The sequence below is a fragment of the Temnothorax longispinosus genome, chromosome 12 (genome assembly GCF_030848805.1).
Source record: "Temnothorax longispinosus isolate EJ_2023e chromosome 12, Tlon_JGU_v1, whole genome shotgun sequence".
Classification (NCBI taxonomy): Eukaryota; Metazoa; Arthropoda; class Insecta; order Hymenoptera; family Formicidae; genus Temnothorax; species Temnothorax longispinosus.
The window spans coordinates 1,961,066-1,978,131 of NC_092369.1; the positions used below are offsets into that span (position 1 = coordinate 1,961,066).

Below are 17,066 nucleotides of genomic sequence, written 5' to 3' on the forward strand. Positions count from 1 at the left end.
GTAATTATATTAATATTTATATAATTATAAGTTATATTAATATTATTTAATATTGCCAAACTTATTTAAAAGTAATATGTGAGTTATTTAGAATTTATTAAATTAATTTTATTTAATAATTAACGTCATTTAATAAATAATATGATAAATTAATATAACAATCTGTGAAAATTTTTTTAAGTTTATTACATTACTGATTAAGTGAAGCAAAATCAATCTTTTTCGTCAATAGAAACGATGATATCTTGTGTAATATAACGTGATAGTATAAGGTACCTATATTGTGACGCATTTTATTTGAATTCATATTTTCCTTGATATTTCTCTTAAGCTGTTTTACTTTATTAATTTTGTTAATCTCCGTTAATTGTTTTTCTTATAAAGCTTTTACTGTGTCTTTGTAAGAGCTACTAATATAATAAGCACTATAGCTCTTTTGGACCGTTCTCTTTTGTTTCTTATATAATGAGCGCAATTTGTTTTGGAAATGATGATATCTGTATTACGAAGAAAAGAAGAAGAATTTTGTATTATATCATTAGTTTCATTTATTGACAATGAGTCTAAAATTGTTTGTAGGAGCTTCTGTCTTATTTTTATTATTGTTTAGAAAATCGCTACCAGCAAAATCTGCGTTATTGAAAACAGATCTATTATTGACCAAAATCCAATACTCTTAAAGACATTATTAATAGATGTAGCTTTATAATAAGCTATTGTTATTATAGGAGTTATATCGAATTGCGTAAAGCCCCTTGCACAATAGGCGATAGCGATAGCAATAGCGACAGCGACAAGGTTGCCGACAAAGCTATACCTTTGTCGGCAACTTTGTCGCTGTCGCTATCGCCTATTGTGCAAGGGGCTTAACACATTAATCAGCAAATAATATCCATTAGTTAGTGCTTACTCATAATATATTTACAAAGAGTCCTAAACTTCCACATAAAGGAGTTGCAATCTGTGGATCGTACAGTACCCTCCATAAGTTTGGAAACACTCTATGACAGATGCCGTACGTGCGACTATTTACAGATAAATAGTCGCACGGCAGCGATCTGTGCAGATTTTTGGTATGAATATATCGTAAGACGTTCAAATAATCATATATATTTCCACCTGGGACACTTGCAACACTTGTACTTTGTACATGCCGAAAATATGTCGGATGATTATTTCGCGACATCGAAGTGCTCGGAGTTGAATTTGTTGAACAGCGAATCACAAGTCACAGGTGCACCTTTGGGAAGTTCTCCAGCAAGAATGGAAACGTATCCCGACTGAACTCCAAAAGTTGATCTACCGTATGCCGAGAATATGCAAGGCAGTCATTAAAGCAAAAGGTGTGGTTACTTTGAGGAATGTAAAAGTTAATAAAAATTCTTTATTTTAAAAGCCTGTTGGATAACATATGTACTATTATGTACTATTTTCTGTATATTGCATTTTATAGTGTTTCCAAACTTATGGAGGGTACTGTATGTCTTGGCAATTGAAATAGAATTACTCCATTTGGCACGTGCCAAATTTTTTAATGCTTCTAAATTTTTTATATGTATGGTAGGTAGGTAGGTACCGCCATCGAGCAAAAGCTTTTTTTATCTATAGTTAGTTTTGTAAAATCAATAAAATGTTGTAGCGCTTTCACAAACAAATTATTACTTATAAATTCGTGTTCTGATATTTTAATTTTTGCCGGTGCGTTGTTATTTATTTAATGTGCCATTCGCTTTTTTTTAAATAAACATTAGTGGAATAAATATTCTCAATGCACTGGCACAATACACAATTACTGTACTTATTCCTCTTTTTTTTAACAACTCTACTAATTCTTTTTTTTCCCCAACTATCTTTGAACATTTTTTGTACAAAATTCAGTTTTATATATATATATTAAATATTTTATTAGTATTTATTCCATTTTTCTCGATTTTATTTTGCAGAATGTCAAAAAACGATTCATAAATTTTCTATTAAATCCCTTGGCTCGTGCAATAGAAGTTTAGGTAGACATAGGACATAGATACAGAAAGATCTGGATGTCTTTTCATACACGAGTAAAATCATATTTTATTCGCCAGCTCAATATTGCGATTAAACTTATGAGGAATGTCATTTTATTTTTAACTAGTTGCCCCGGCGAACTTCGTACCGCCTGACAGTAATGAATGTAGTGATAAGACACGCAAATAGTCCCTCTCTCTCCCACTCTCGTTCTCTAGCGATACAGCGCTCGACCACACTGTCACACCGATCACGACATCGCTCCATCACGCACACACCAACTCTAGATCTCTAGCTGCGAGATCTCAGTCTCGCTAGCTCTGTCCCACCGACTCACGCTCTCGTTCTCACCACCTCTTTCTCATCTCTCACCTCTCACTCTCTCCCCCTCTTTCTCTCCCCCTCCCTTTCTCCCTCTCCCCTCTCTCTTTCTCTCTCCCTCTCTCTCCCTCTCCCTCTCTCCCCCTCCCTCTCTCCCCCTCTCTCTTTCCCTCTCTCCCTCCCTCTAGGTATTTTTTCTATGTATTTGGATATCCTTCTAGATTAATTTTTTTTTATGTGATTTTTTCCGATATTTTATTAGTTATTCTGCTATTTCGGAAAATTCTACCCCTATTTCATATACTTGTGGTAAAAATTCGGCCCAGCCGTTCTTGAGTTATAAGTGGTCTAACTAACCCGACTTTGTTTTATATATTAAGATTTGGAAAGCTAATTGCCACACATCTGTATTAAGTCTAAGAAAAGACGATGCTCCTAGATTTAGTAGAATGTCGAACAAGTTCATCTTCAATATTTTTTTGTAATATATACAAGATAAAATATCATTTTTCTTTATAAATGGAAAAGGCTTTTTAATTCTGCCTAAAGGTGTCTTTTAAATGTCGGTTTTGGTATTCCAAATCGCCTACAGCATTTATCGAATCTATAATTCCTTTTCTTATAATATGACTCAATCGTCTTTTCCATTTCTTTATTCCACTTTCTTTTATTCCATTGACCATATTTTCTTTTTTCTATGCTGAGCTAACTAATTTTAGTTTTTTCCTATATTTTCTAATAATTTAAAACAGATTTTAATTATTTATAAATAATAAAAACCTTTTCTTTATAGATTATCAAATATAACCTACTTATAACGTAATCTACACGTGATAAGCTAAATAGGGTAAACTCGGGTAAGATGGCCAACCCATGTTTATTCGATGTTTCATGGCGAGCTAGATTGAGAGAACATAGGTTGGCCATCTTTCCTGTAGTATGGCCATCTTACCCGAGTTTACTCTATATGATAAATGAACGTATTAAGCATGAATTGTCAAATCGTGTCAGTACGATTTAAAACACTTCATGGTGGTATGATTTAAGAAACATGAAACAAAGGTAAAAATATTAATTTAATTTTTATAATAATTAATTAAAGAAAAATGTCATTTACGGTCCGGGCTAGATCTTGGCAGCCTAATGATAATATTAAGTGAATTTTGTGTATTTTTCCCATACGCAATAAACTGCGCGTCGATTTTTCGTCGGTCTTTAAAATACAGCTTTTTGGTGGCTCAATAAGGATGCTTATTAGCACAAAAATTTAACTTAAAAAATCGGCGCACAGTTTACTGAGTTTGGGAAAAGTATACAATATTAGGCTACTGAGATCCAGTCCGAACTGTAAATGGCATTTTTATCTAATTAATTGCCTACATACATAAAATAAATGTAAAATGTTCTACGTATAATAAATATATTTTTATGAAAACATAAGAATGTAGAATAAAACTGCATGTTAAATTATTATTAGTTACATATTTAAAGTAGTTAAATTGGTAAAAAATTATATTATTCGTACCTAATTTTCAAAAATGTTTATAATACGCACAAGCTATAGTATAAGGCATAATTTCGAAATTTTTTGTTTATATTTTTCATAGCTCATTCATTTCATATTTTTACCATTAAATGTCGATTATATTTAGAGATAAGAAAGAAATTGATAAGGCATGATTTAGGTGACCAGTACCTATGTATTAAACAACTCTTCCTTAATAAATTTTAGTATTACTCACAAGGAAAGATCCCCAATTCGGAAATTCAAAAAATTATGAAACTTGGCAACGCACAGAGGATAAACTATTTTTCTGACTGCCCGAATTTACTCTGAAGGGACAAAATCAATCTATTTTTCGTTTTTGTTTTATTGTTCACCGACAAAAAAGGAAATAGGACAAAATTTTTATATGAAGGAAATTTATTTCTTTTAATGAGATTTACCGATTAAAAAAATTGGGGATCTTTCCCTTGTCAATATGCCTATATTTACACTCAATTGTATAGAGTATTTTTATCATGATTTTTAAAAACATATTGTTTGTTAATTATGTGTTGCAGCAGCTTCATTCGGAATACAGGAGCACGTACACATGGCACGAGTACACAGGACCGCATCAGGAGCACACAGTTGTACGACGTGCGCCGCAGCCACCACCGTCGAGTAAGTGCAGTAATTACGAATTATACGACACAATAGAATTGTTATTTTCGTTGTATTTAGCGAACATTAATCCTAAACAGAATAAAATAGCTTATTCGCCGGCAGAAAACGTAAGAAATTTTACTAATACGTACAATGACGTAATACTTCACACGCGATATAGCAATGAGTTCTTATGTGAAGTTTTAAAATTTATTAATTAAACGACTGTTATATTTAATGTATAATTTTCCAAATGGAAAGAGATGCATTGATAATTTGATAAATGTATCGTGAGATATATTTAAAAATTGAGAAAGGTTTGTAAGAGAGAATCGGAGAATCTATTACATTCATACTGTTTAGGCTTGATACTACATTAGAGAACTCACATTCACTCGAGCGTGGCCGAGTGTCGGCCGAGTGTCGGCCGAGAGATCGGCCGATCTCTGTATCGATTCTGTTTTACACAGACATATATAAGTTATTTTTTATTTTAATACCTTAGTCGTCATTTATAATCGAGAAAGAGAAAATATTCATGCCAAAATGCTCCCGAGAGCGTCCTATTCGCTGAGAAAACTTTTTACTTTTTTTCTCCGTACATTAGTCTCTTACTAGTGTCTTTAATGATTTCGTTTATTCGTATTACTCATATTATTAACGCACTCGCTCTCCATCACATTCCGTTCACTTCATACACACCACATTATCGCGATTTTATTACGATATATACAATACATTATTTTTTACGTAACATATATATGCATATATAGACTGTCCTATACAACTTGCGATTTTAATGGCAGACTCTCTGATGAGTTCGGAATTGATTTCTTTTAAGGAAAATATCGAGGCACTGAGATGCCTTGACATTTTTAAGTTATAAGCGATTGAAAAAGAAAAGTGTCGCAAATTACGTTTTAAGAGATCGCAGAACATATCCTTTAATCAATCAATTTCAAGTGAGCTTTACGTTAATAAAATTTTAATTTGGACCTTACACATTAAACATGTTATTGAAAATCGAAAAGGTGTATAATGATATCACTTGATGTTGTCACTATGAAAAAATCGACTTCAAATTCGCAAGAAATCTGTCGTTAAAATTAAAATCACGAGTTGTGGGACCAATCCTATTTCCATTTTGATATTGTATATGTCATGATATATTTTTAGAGCAGCGCATTACGATACATATTGTCATATACCTGTTCTCTCGATGTTATTCTCATTTTGCCCTATTACTGATGTCTTTGTGTGAACGCTTATAAGTCAGAGTAGATATGCATTTTTACCTGCCGGTAAAAAGAACGTGGATTCGTTCCCGGCCCATCTTTCGGAGACAGATGTCAGCTGTCGATCAGACCGGTGGAACTCCCCTTGTTTCCACTCGATCGAGTATTTTGGTAACGCACGATTAAGCGCAAAAATGTGGTTCTTGGCCTTGTTCAAAGCTGTGTTTGTAGATAACTCGTTTGCATAAAAATTTCTAACAGGTTTTTAAATATCTCTTTACATTTCCATAATATAATAATAAACGTAAAATACACAGCTTATATTTAATTGATTGTAACTGATACATCTGTGTATTTATAATATTTAGTATATGCATAACATTGAATTTTGATGTAAATATTTAAAGCTGAACATTAGATTAAGGATAATGACGTTATAATAAGGATAATTACAATGTGCAAGAAAAGTTTGAATATAAATTCCTCTAATTCTTGCTTGGAATTTATATGATTCAAGGAATCTCGAGAATCTGTTTGAAAACATAAAGCGCTTCTGAGCAACAGGAGGAACAACGGTGTATACAGGAATCAAAATTTGCTTTGTATTATATAGTACCTAATCTAAACTAACAGCTAATTTAATTTGAGATTTCCGTGTTTACTTCAATTTACATTGAAATGGAAAGGGACAGATGTTATCTATAACTATCTTATTATCCTCATATTGTCGTTATTAGTAGTAATTTTTACATTACTTATATTATATTACTTATTATAATCTATAAAGAATATATAAATATTTATAAATTATAAAAAAATATATATAATAAAAAGTAAGAATAATAGAATTTCTAAGTCAAGGCCAATAACTGCGAATATTATTACCGTGTCAGAATCCATTTCCACTGATCGTCGATTTCTCAGCTATATAGCCGTCACTCGAATTTAATCGTTCACGATCTCGCACGATCTTCCACGACCTCGTTTCGCGTAAGGCAATTTGGCCGCAATAAATTCCGCGCCATTGGCTTTTCCATCTTCCCGGTCGCTCCTGAAAAATGAAATAAACCCGACATGTATCGTGGACGATTGAACTCCGTTCTCCCCACCCGTGTGATCTTTAGTCGCAGGCGATTTTTTTCTTCCTTTTTTTCACGCAGGTTGATAGATTTAACTCATCTGTAGTGTCGCCAGTGGCGTTGTAATGTTTAGCTTTTATGTTATCAAAGATGAAAGAAGAGATTAGGATTTAACAAACTTAATCGACATCGTACGATTATAAAACACCAGAATACATACGTGAATCTTAATTGATTGTAAAAATCTCTCTGTGAGTTAGGCGGAAAATATTATTATGTTAGGTATTATGTTTCATTGTGATATATATACCATCACTTATTCACGATATCATTGGAGATTTAGAAGAAGTATCTCTTACCCGCCGACTTTTCAAGCAACGGAAACCATCTAGTTCTCCTTTTGTTCATCGAGTACGAAAAAAGTGAATCATCGTTTTTACTTTAATTTGTTGTCGATATCTCACACTAGGGATCACATGATCGATTATGATGGAGAGTCAGTCGATCAAGCGAAAAAAAACGAGCATTAAAGAGGGCAGGGAGGGGGGGAGAGAAAGAAAAGTAAGACAAGGAAAACAAAAGAGAGAACGCGGTGCCAGCTGCGAATTTTGATTGCAGCGAAGCAACCAAGCGCGAAGCTACAATCGGCCAAGTCAACAGAGGATGAGAACAGCGAAGGTAAGACGAATGATTCGGAGCTACGCAAATACCCAGGTTTTATTTTGATTTATTTTTGCTCACTCTCTGAAGAAATTCGCCCCTCCCCCTTCCTCTCTCCTTGCCCTGATGCTACTGTTTGTATCTGCCATTAATTTGCTAACAAAAAGGCTTGTAGCTGAATGTCAACATTATCGAACAACCATATTTACCCCAAAATTCAAATCAAATTGATTAAAATTCATATTTTATGTATACAGGATCTGTTGTAATAACTGTGTAACACTTTTTTTGTAAGCATTGGGTAAATCTAAACAGGAAAGTCTTGTAATGTTTCGCAATTTTTCACTATTAATGGGAAATTAATTAATAAAGATCCGTCAATCTGTCAATGAGCGTGCATCCGTGCGATTCAGCGACGTATATAAGCGCACAGCTGTATAAAGTTGTCCTCTTCCCTCCCTATTAAAAATCTAGTTACAACTATTATTATTTATTTGGTATGATTGTTTGGTAGTGTTTAATGGGCCGTTCCCAACAATTACTGGTTAAAATTGTAATTAATAACACAGAAAAATTGCGTGAAATTTACTTCCCCTTCTATAAAATTTAACTTTCCAGATTATAATCATAACTATTAGCATTTGGTTGGTGACGTTTGGTCGTTTACTGACGTTTGGTAATTCTTTCCTGATGATTGAACGTAAAAATGGTAAATGATAACATGGTAAAAAGACGTGACGTATGCATGTGAAGTTAGTCCCATCTTTACTAAAATTCGACGCTCTCTGATATGTAATCAGAGAACTGCAAGCATTCATTTGGTGATTATTTATTGACTTTCTTATATAATGTATTTACAGTCTGAAAAGTTGAATTTTATAAGGGGGGAGGGGCTAACTTTACATGCAATAATTTTTTTTGCGTTCTTGATTATAGTTTTTATCACTAATTGGGAATGGACTACCACCAAATGAATGATAATAGTTGTAACTGGATTTTCAGTAGTAGAGGAGTCAACTTCATACGGTTGCTTCGTCACTAAATTGTACGCTCATTGGCAGACCATTATTAATTAATTTCTCATTAATTACTGTGAAAATTACAAAACGGAGAACTTTTCTATTCAGTTTCTCACGCTGTATCTGCTTGCAAAAGCTGTTACACTCATTAGTTGACAGCCTGTACATATATAAAAATATGTCTTTACAATACTATATTATTTATATGTATTATATATTGCTTATATATTATCTGTATATTTTAAATGGGATGCTCTAGACATAATCGCGAATACATAATTATTTATAGCATTTCTATTTCTGGAAAAATATGAACAATGAAGAATTAATTAAAAGTATTGAGTTGTAAAAGTTCTCTCGGTTTATTTGTAATTTCTTTTTGATATTACAATTTAAATATTTGAACGTTTCTGACAAACAAAAAGTTCAAATATTTGAAGACTCAAGAAATACTAAGCTCTTTTCGATTCTATAGAAAAGTTTTAACGAGTTTAAAAACCAATAGAAATTTTCGAACGATTTAATACTGTTAATACTTTAATAGATAAACTATAGGTGCCGCAGAAAATTACATTTCCTTAACTGTTTTATTCTTTTTTTTTTTAATGCTTACATTCATCTAATGCGATGCTCCTCTAACATCGACTTTTACATATAATAATAGTCATTATGTATTTCAATTTGAAAATCATTAATAATTACTCACGTAATTGCGATCATTATGACGTCATTATCAATTAATCGAACTTTCCATTTTGCTTGATAGAACGAAAGGCTTAACTATTCCTTTGCGTGAATTTGTTTTATAAATTTAATTTTAATTTGCTTGCGAAAAAACATTTTTTATACTTCGCCTCTATAAATTTTATCGATAAATTCCATTTACCGGATAAAGTTTCGATTTTTCAAATGTAGAATCATTCGATGAACAGCTAGTGACGTTTAGGGCATGAACGACGTATCGCAAGATATTTCGTTTTTGCATATCTTACTTCGACAATCTTTGCGAATTATTTGTCATGAAAAACTGCTATTTGCCTGCACGAAAGTCGCGCGAAGCATGCCTAAAAGTATACCGAGCCTATTATCATTCTGGCGAGAGCTGCGATTAATCAGAATAATGTTCGTGAAATAATGGAATTCAGGACGTATATACATCATGATACACATAAACGCCATCGTAATAATATTATTACTGGAAGTAAACATATATATATATATATATATATATATATATATATTATGCATAATATGAATAAATATCTAAACTCTTCAACACAGTACTCTTATTTTTTACTCATTAAGGGGATCAAAGTGCACGTTTGCAATAATCATTTTTTACAGATAACTGTTTTGTTTAGAGTCTAAACCTAATTCTGACATATCGTATTTTTATATGTAATCCGTTGGCCACGCCACAGTCTTTTTGTAACAATACATTGTAGAATTTTTATATAAAGCGAATGTTTTCGCAAATTGAGGTTAAAACAAGTTTCGGTATTACAGACGACTATAGGATCCCCTTAAGCTAAATTCTTTCTTTGAGCTTCAATTCCATGTAGCTAAAGTTGATTTTTGCGTTGTCTTTGCCATCAGAATCTAGAATGACAGTATTTTCTATTATATTCTCTCGTATTTTACGAAGAATATTTACTTATCAATTACTGTATCGCAGTGATAAATGTAACATTCAATTTTATTTCTATGTCAAATATCGGATATAGTTTTTCGTGATCGATTAATCACAGTCATTTATGAGACTAACGATGAAACTAAATATATTTTTCAATAAATACACATATATACTTAATGTAAACATGTAAACATGTATATTGTGCGAAATGATACAATCTTTTCTAACAACTTTCATGGCGAGATATTTTTCTAGAACGAAAACATCTCTTTCTCTCGATGATTCAGAATTCGGAGGAATAACAACTCGAGATGCTTTGCTCCTTTGGCAATAAAACTCACTTGAATACTTAACACACGAAAGTTATTTATTTATTACTAATTAATCTATTGCCATAATATAAAATTGGCAGCATATTACTCTACTAGAAATTGAATCTAATATGTGACTGTGATGAGCTCCGACTGTGAGCTAATAAAGTTGTATGATACATCACCGCTGTCTAACTTTTCTAGTTAATGATGAAGTAATATAATTCTTACTTTTTCTAGTAATTATATAAATAATACTATTTGGTACTGAAACTAACTACAACTAGACATAAAAAGCAAAACAATTTTTTAAATTTCAGATTATTTTTTATCAAGAGTATTTAAACTGATGAGATAATTACTGGTAAAAAAATATTTATTGCAATGTATTTATAATTAATATCTGTAATTAAGATTGATCAGATGCTATAGATAATGACTAGATAGTTTTTTTTTTAGGAAAGAATATAGTTTCATTTTTTTTACACACACTTAATGATGTAATGAATTAGCTAAATAAATAATTTTGAAATTAATTATTTAATAAAAACTTTTAATAATTTACAACATAAAATAACAATGGCACATTTAAACTTTAGATTATTTAAATTTTATTATCCAACATACTAATATACTAATGATATTTTGTTATTAGCTATTGTGAGTAAAATTACCAAAATAGAAATAATATCTAGTTCTTTACAAAGTATTAACTAATTGTAAGTAATTAGTATGCATTTTAACAAACTTAATGATCATCTAATATAAATCTCATTTTTAATTATATAATTAATAAGTAACATTAAAATAAAGGAAATATTGTGGAATCATGCCTAATGTTTGTAAAAAACAGTTCTTTAATTTATTTTTAATGAGATGTATTAACTAAATAATTATAAAAATTCTCAGAATTTATTGTATACTATATCTACTCAGTTAATAGTATGTAAAGTAGCTTAATTTCTTTTGCACTTTTTATATTTTTCTTATTTTTTCTAATTAATAATGAAATTCATGTAGAAGAAATTAAAAATGGTATTACTAATTTTTATTGATTATGCTACTATTAGGTAGCTGCTAGAAAGATTTTTATCAAATAATATAAGAGTTCTTTATTCGTTAATTTGGTGGAATAACACAAAAATTCTGAAAATCTTTGTGGAAAAAAATAAACATTTTCCGGATAAATTCGAAAATAATTTTTTAGTTTGAAAAAAAAAGATTTATAATTCAACTATCAAAAATTAAGTTGCAGAAGCATAGCATAGCATAAAAATAGTACAGTTTAACATAGAATTTTTTAGTTTTTTTTTTATTCGACTGTGCACAATTGAGTCGCATGATGGATAAGGGTGGAAGGATGTCTTAATATTTCTACATGTAACTTTAAAATTTGCATAACAACGCAGTGCTACCATATTTGATGTATGATGACTAAACAACAGTTCGCGAATAATTGATTGTAAATTCTAGCTAGTAATTAATCTATCTGATTTAAAAGTTTTATGTAGCCTGTACTACCTATAGTCACTATCTTTGAAATCAGATTGGTTAGTTCAATTTCTACTTGAGTAGTAACATATCTATATATAATCAAATAAAGACTCATTTTTCGTCATCCGATTGGGCTGTCGATTTTTAGCTGCTTTGAACTTTAGACAGCCGCAGGATTCTTTTAAAACATTTAAAGGTTCTGCTCTAGAATATAATTTGTTTAATGTATAATTTGCCGTAAAAGAAGGTACCGTTTTTAAGTCATTATAATATTATATTGTAGATAATTTTTCAGATTTTTTAAATCTATCATGTACATTAATGATATATTAATATTTACAGATTTTAAAAATTACTAATTAAAGATTGCAAAATTATATAAAATTCAAAATGATCAATACGATAGCATTAATAACTAGATTATTTTTACGTATATTAATTTGCATCAAACTTGGTATTTATAGATTTTGCTGATTACAAATTATAAATTAAAATTATGAATTTAAAACGGCAGTTTCAATATGGTAATTTGAAATATTTGAAAATTTGGATTATTATTAGTTCTATGTATATTCTATGTGAAATATGATCGAAATGTTAAATCTGTGATTTTTAAATTAATACAGGTTTCTACTGTGTAAAATGTATGTGCCTCGCGAACTTTTTTTATTCAGGGCATTCAGGCTCTTTGATAATTTTGCTATGTTACTATACGTACGTAACATTATTATATAATATTTTATAAAATTATTTCATATATTTATATGCTTAAATATTATGTATAATACAATTATCATGTCATAGCAACATTATTATTATATTTTCTTTTTAATAATAATAATAATTGTTTTATAGTCTTATAAATATTGTAGGTATGATATATGTATAAACAAAACTATAATATCAGTCTCGACAACATGGGTCGCATATGACATATGGCCTATGGGACTCATGCGACCTAAATAGAAAGTTAATTCTTAGACATTTAGCTTTGTCTGAGCTTAAAAAAAGCATTTCTTTTTCATAAGACAGTAGGAGACATAATGTCTCTGCAGCCTTCTAAACTTTGCGTAAAATATAAAAATACGTTCGTGAGTCAAACAATGTCCTTGATTTTTCAAGACAAACGTCATTCAAGTTGAAAGCGTTAAATTCCACGTGGAATTCATCGCGGTCACAAATCATCGGTTATCTCGCTCTCACAATCTATGTCAAAATATCTCTATCTTTTGTGGCCGACTTATCCGATGCAAAGTGGTGTACAATACATATGCATATATACATACATAAATGTATACCTACACATTTATTACACATACATGCATACATATATACATTTATTACACATACATATACATTATGCATACGTAGTACATACCTACATTTACTCGAGAGCGTGCGTGCGTATACCTATATAGTGCTCTCTCGTATTTAGCTGCACGAAATTTACCGAATGCTTACCTATAAATATGTATACACTCCCCTTGGACTTCAGGCCGATTGTAGTAGCGATTAATCGTTGCAATTAAATCATGTATATTGTATACGGATTGGAGGGAATAATAATAGAGAACAAAGATCAATCGTTTCTGAAATTTGCTTAAATCAATTCCAAAATTGAAATTATTTGAAAAATGAAATTTTTCTTGGGGCTGCCATAGAAAGTCAAAATTTCTAGTGTAATTGCAATCGTAATAACGACTCTAGACTTTTACAATAACACTTTACAATAACAAGAGCAAAAGTTTATAATAATTTTTCACTAATAGTAATATCATGACATTATTATGAAATGGTAATAATTTAATGTTTGTTGTAAAACAGTGATCGGATTTAGTTGTAGTTTTTTGTTTAATTTTCTGATGCCCATTGTTATTGCCGTTTGCGTTTTAATGTTAAGCGATCGATATTATAGTGTAGCTTTCTTATGCCCACTTCTACCAATGTAGATTAATCTCGGTTTAACTTAACTCTTAGAACTATCTTGAGAATATGGCAATATGATAGCTTTATTTTGTTATTTATGCCATTTATGGCATATAATAACTACACTTTCATTTAATTCGTATTTGTCCTTGTCATTTACAAAGATGGATGACATGAATGAAAATAAAAGTAATAATTTCTTTCTTGAAACATACCCGAATGCCTATTGTTTTCAAAAAAATGCAAGTCTGATGTATACACCTAATACAGTCAATAGACGCAGTAAATAAATAGACTGAGGATTTCTAGATAGATAATATTTTTTTAGAAAACAGGAAGATGAAATAAAAACAAACTTGTTATATCAAAATAAAATATATTCTATAAAAATACATTTTTAGTGTCACATTGTGCGTGAATATTTGCATATTCTGAGACATATTTTAAACAATTTCGTATATCTTATATGATAAGGACAATTATACAAGAGATTATATAATTAAGAATATGTTATAAGTAAAAAATCTTGATAATAGAATAATTTTTCTCTTATCAAGAGATATTCTTAATAAGAAAAACTTATTTTTATTCTTAATTTATAACATTAAAAAGAAAAGGTTTACCTACTTATTATTCGGTATTTAATACAATTTGCAATATTTATTATGAAAATGTTTTTACAATAAAATTTCTAAATATTAACGAATTTTAAATACTAACAATAAGAATTAGTACGTGAAATTTATACATATACTCTACATTGCATGTTTTAGAAAATAAAAAAATATTTGAAAAAGTTTATGAACTAAAATCAATATCTTGATAATTTTTAGTTTGTTTGTGCAGCCTTAATGAATACAGTTTAAAATTAAAAAATAACTGCAAAATTATCAAAAATATGAGAAACGTTAAAAATATTAAAGTGAATATATGAATAGGAAAAAAGGGAGTGTTATTTAGTCAAATAGTTTGGTAATGCAAATGAATGAACTTTTAAAATAAATTCCTATGAACATAAATAAAATACAAAAACAAAATACATGTTTAAACGTAGTAACACACACATGCAGACACACACACACACACACACACACACACATATTTCTACATGACTGTTATCTTCAAAACTATTATCAGATAATTTTTTATTAGAATACGTTTTAGCATATTTCCTGCATATAATGCATATTATTTTGCATGTTTTTCATAGAAAATATATATATAAATATATGTTGCTGTAAATAGATTGTACATATTATAAATAATCTAATACTTAATTATTGATTTTTTTTTGAAAAATAAATCTGTATCTCAAAAATTTATAATCTTATTATAAGAGAAGTGCAGAACATAATTAGTATAGGTAATAATCAGCAGGCATTTCAGTAATAGGGGTACTTGTATTCATACGATCGCACTCATGTCAATTGCAATATGCATGCTCAGGGAGCCAATTGAAATGCCACGTGTGTTGCAATAACAGTAAATTACGTCAACTGTATCCATTAATATTAATTATCGATTGTTAAATTGTCTGTTATAATACCTAATAACAAGCATTTGAAGGAGAGAGATTTACATTGAGCTCTCAATTGAGAAAAAGCAAGATAATTAGAAATCGATTTGTATTTTTATATTGATAATGAGCTGCTTTTATGCTGATAAAAATTAAAGAAGTGTACAATACCTAGTATTTGCCTGCTCTGACATATGGTAATAACGATCAATATTATATTGTAAATAATCATCATTGTACTGATAAGTGTGAGGCAAGTTATAATCTCCAACGATTAAAATATCAGCATTAGATGACATAGTTATCACTTCTTCAACAGAGAGACAGTGTTACTCATAACAAGCAGAAGGATTCGAGGCCGGGGGAAAATAAATGATTATGTATATAATTATGTTTATAATCCAGCCAAATATATGTCTACGAAAAATTACTCAATATATGCCGTTACCTTAAGAGCACGACTAAATAAATAATTATAAATAGTAATTGATATCCAAACGAACTACATTATCTATCCATGAGAAATACATTATAATTATCAAAGTATAACTTTACATCTGTAATGCTATCATTTAAACATGTCTCTACTAAAATAATATCAAATTCCTCAGAAGCAGAGGATATAGCACAACGCAGAGCGCATAATTTCGTTCTTAAACTATATACATTCTGATAATAAACTAAAGGAGAGCGAATCAGTTTGTTGACATTAAATTAATGTTGACAATTTCTTAGGCATTCTTTTTGTAATGAATTGTTTTATTAGTCTCGCCCGCATCCTTTGACACCTTTAATTAAGACTGCAAATCCTTGGCCATGAGATGCTTTCTTTGCTTTAACACTAGAGAAATTCGTACAGGACTATAATACCGAGATTTATTCCACACAGAATTGCCAAGACATCCTTTAGTGGGTCGGTCTAGAGTGACCTTGATGTTTTCTGCCCAGTCTCCTTATCCTAGGAACCTTATTATCGGATTGGATTTTCTGGATAATATTTTTAACAAGATCGGCATCAGTATAGTTATCACCTTCAAGCTCCTCCAGATTGTAAAATACGAGCCGATCTTCTCTTCCCTTCAATTCCTGACAATGCTTTGACTATCATCCTTTTTTTCCCCTCCATATCGATTCGATACAATTCTCGCATTTCTCTACGGAAGTCAGCAAATTCCCTGAGTATTATCTTCTTGATAGTGTTAAGAAGAGAGGAAGTTGCCTATATTCCTTCTCTCTTTCTCTTTTAATACTATTTATTCCATGCTTTGAGATACGCTTGAGGAGTTTCTATAGTATTCGTGAATTGGCCATTTTAATGAAGATGACTAGTAGGGGAGACACAGACCGGGTGAGATGCAACATGCAATTGCCACAGACGATAGGCTTTATATTATACCATTATTCTGTCCATGGTATTATAAATAAAATTTTAAAAAGAAATATAAAAGAACGAACACACAAAAATAAAGATCGAAAATAAAGCAATATATATAATATTTTATACAAATAATTATAATTATATTTTAATGTATTATAATACTTTACTTGATAATGTTTTGTACTGATTTACAAACAGATTTTAAATATAACAATTATTGAATATTTGGTCAACTAAAGTAGTTTTTTATCACGTAGGACTTGTGATAAAAAAAGCCATTAAATTTGTCTGTGCAAAGCTAATCTGTCATCTTATGTGATATTATACTGCGTTCAAAAATA

General features: G+C 30.2%; 1 protein-coding gene across 16 annotated transcripts in view; it reads left to right on the forward strand.

The window, feature by feature from the left end:
* Positions 1–17,066, forward strand: part of LOC139822808 (uncharacterized) — a 109,393-nt gene that overhangs the window by 56,036 nt on the left and 36,291 nt on the right. For 12 of the 16 annotated variants that reach the window (XM_071794850.1, XM_071794849.1, XM_071794851.1 and 9 more), the window contains exons 3-4: positions 4,390–4,492; positions 7,407–7,466. In XM_071794850.1, coding sequence (XP_071650951.1) covers positions 4,390–4,492; positions 7,407–7,466 — 163 coding nt within the window. The remainder of the gene's footprint in view (positions 1–4,389; positions 4,493–7,406; positions 7,467–17,066) is intronic. The other 4 variants (XM_071794852.1, XM_071794859.1, XM_071794858.1 and 1 more) reach the window with 3 other exon arrangements.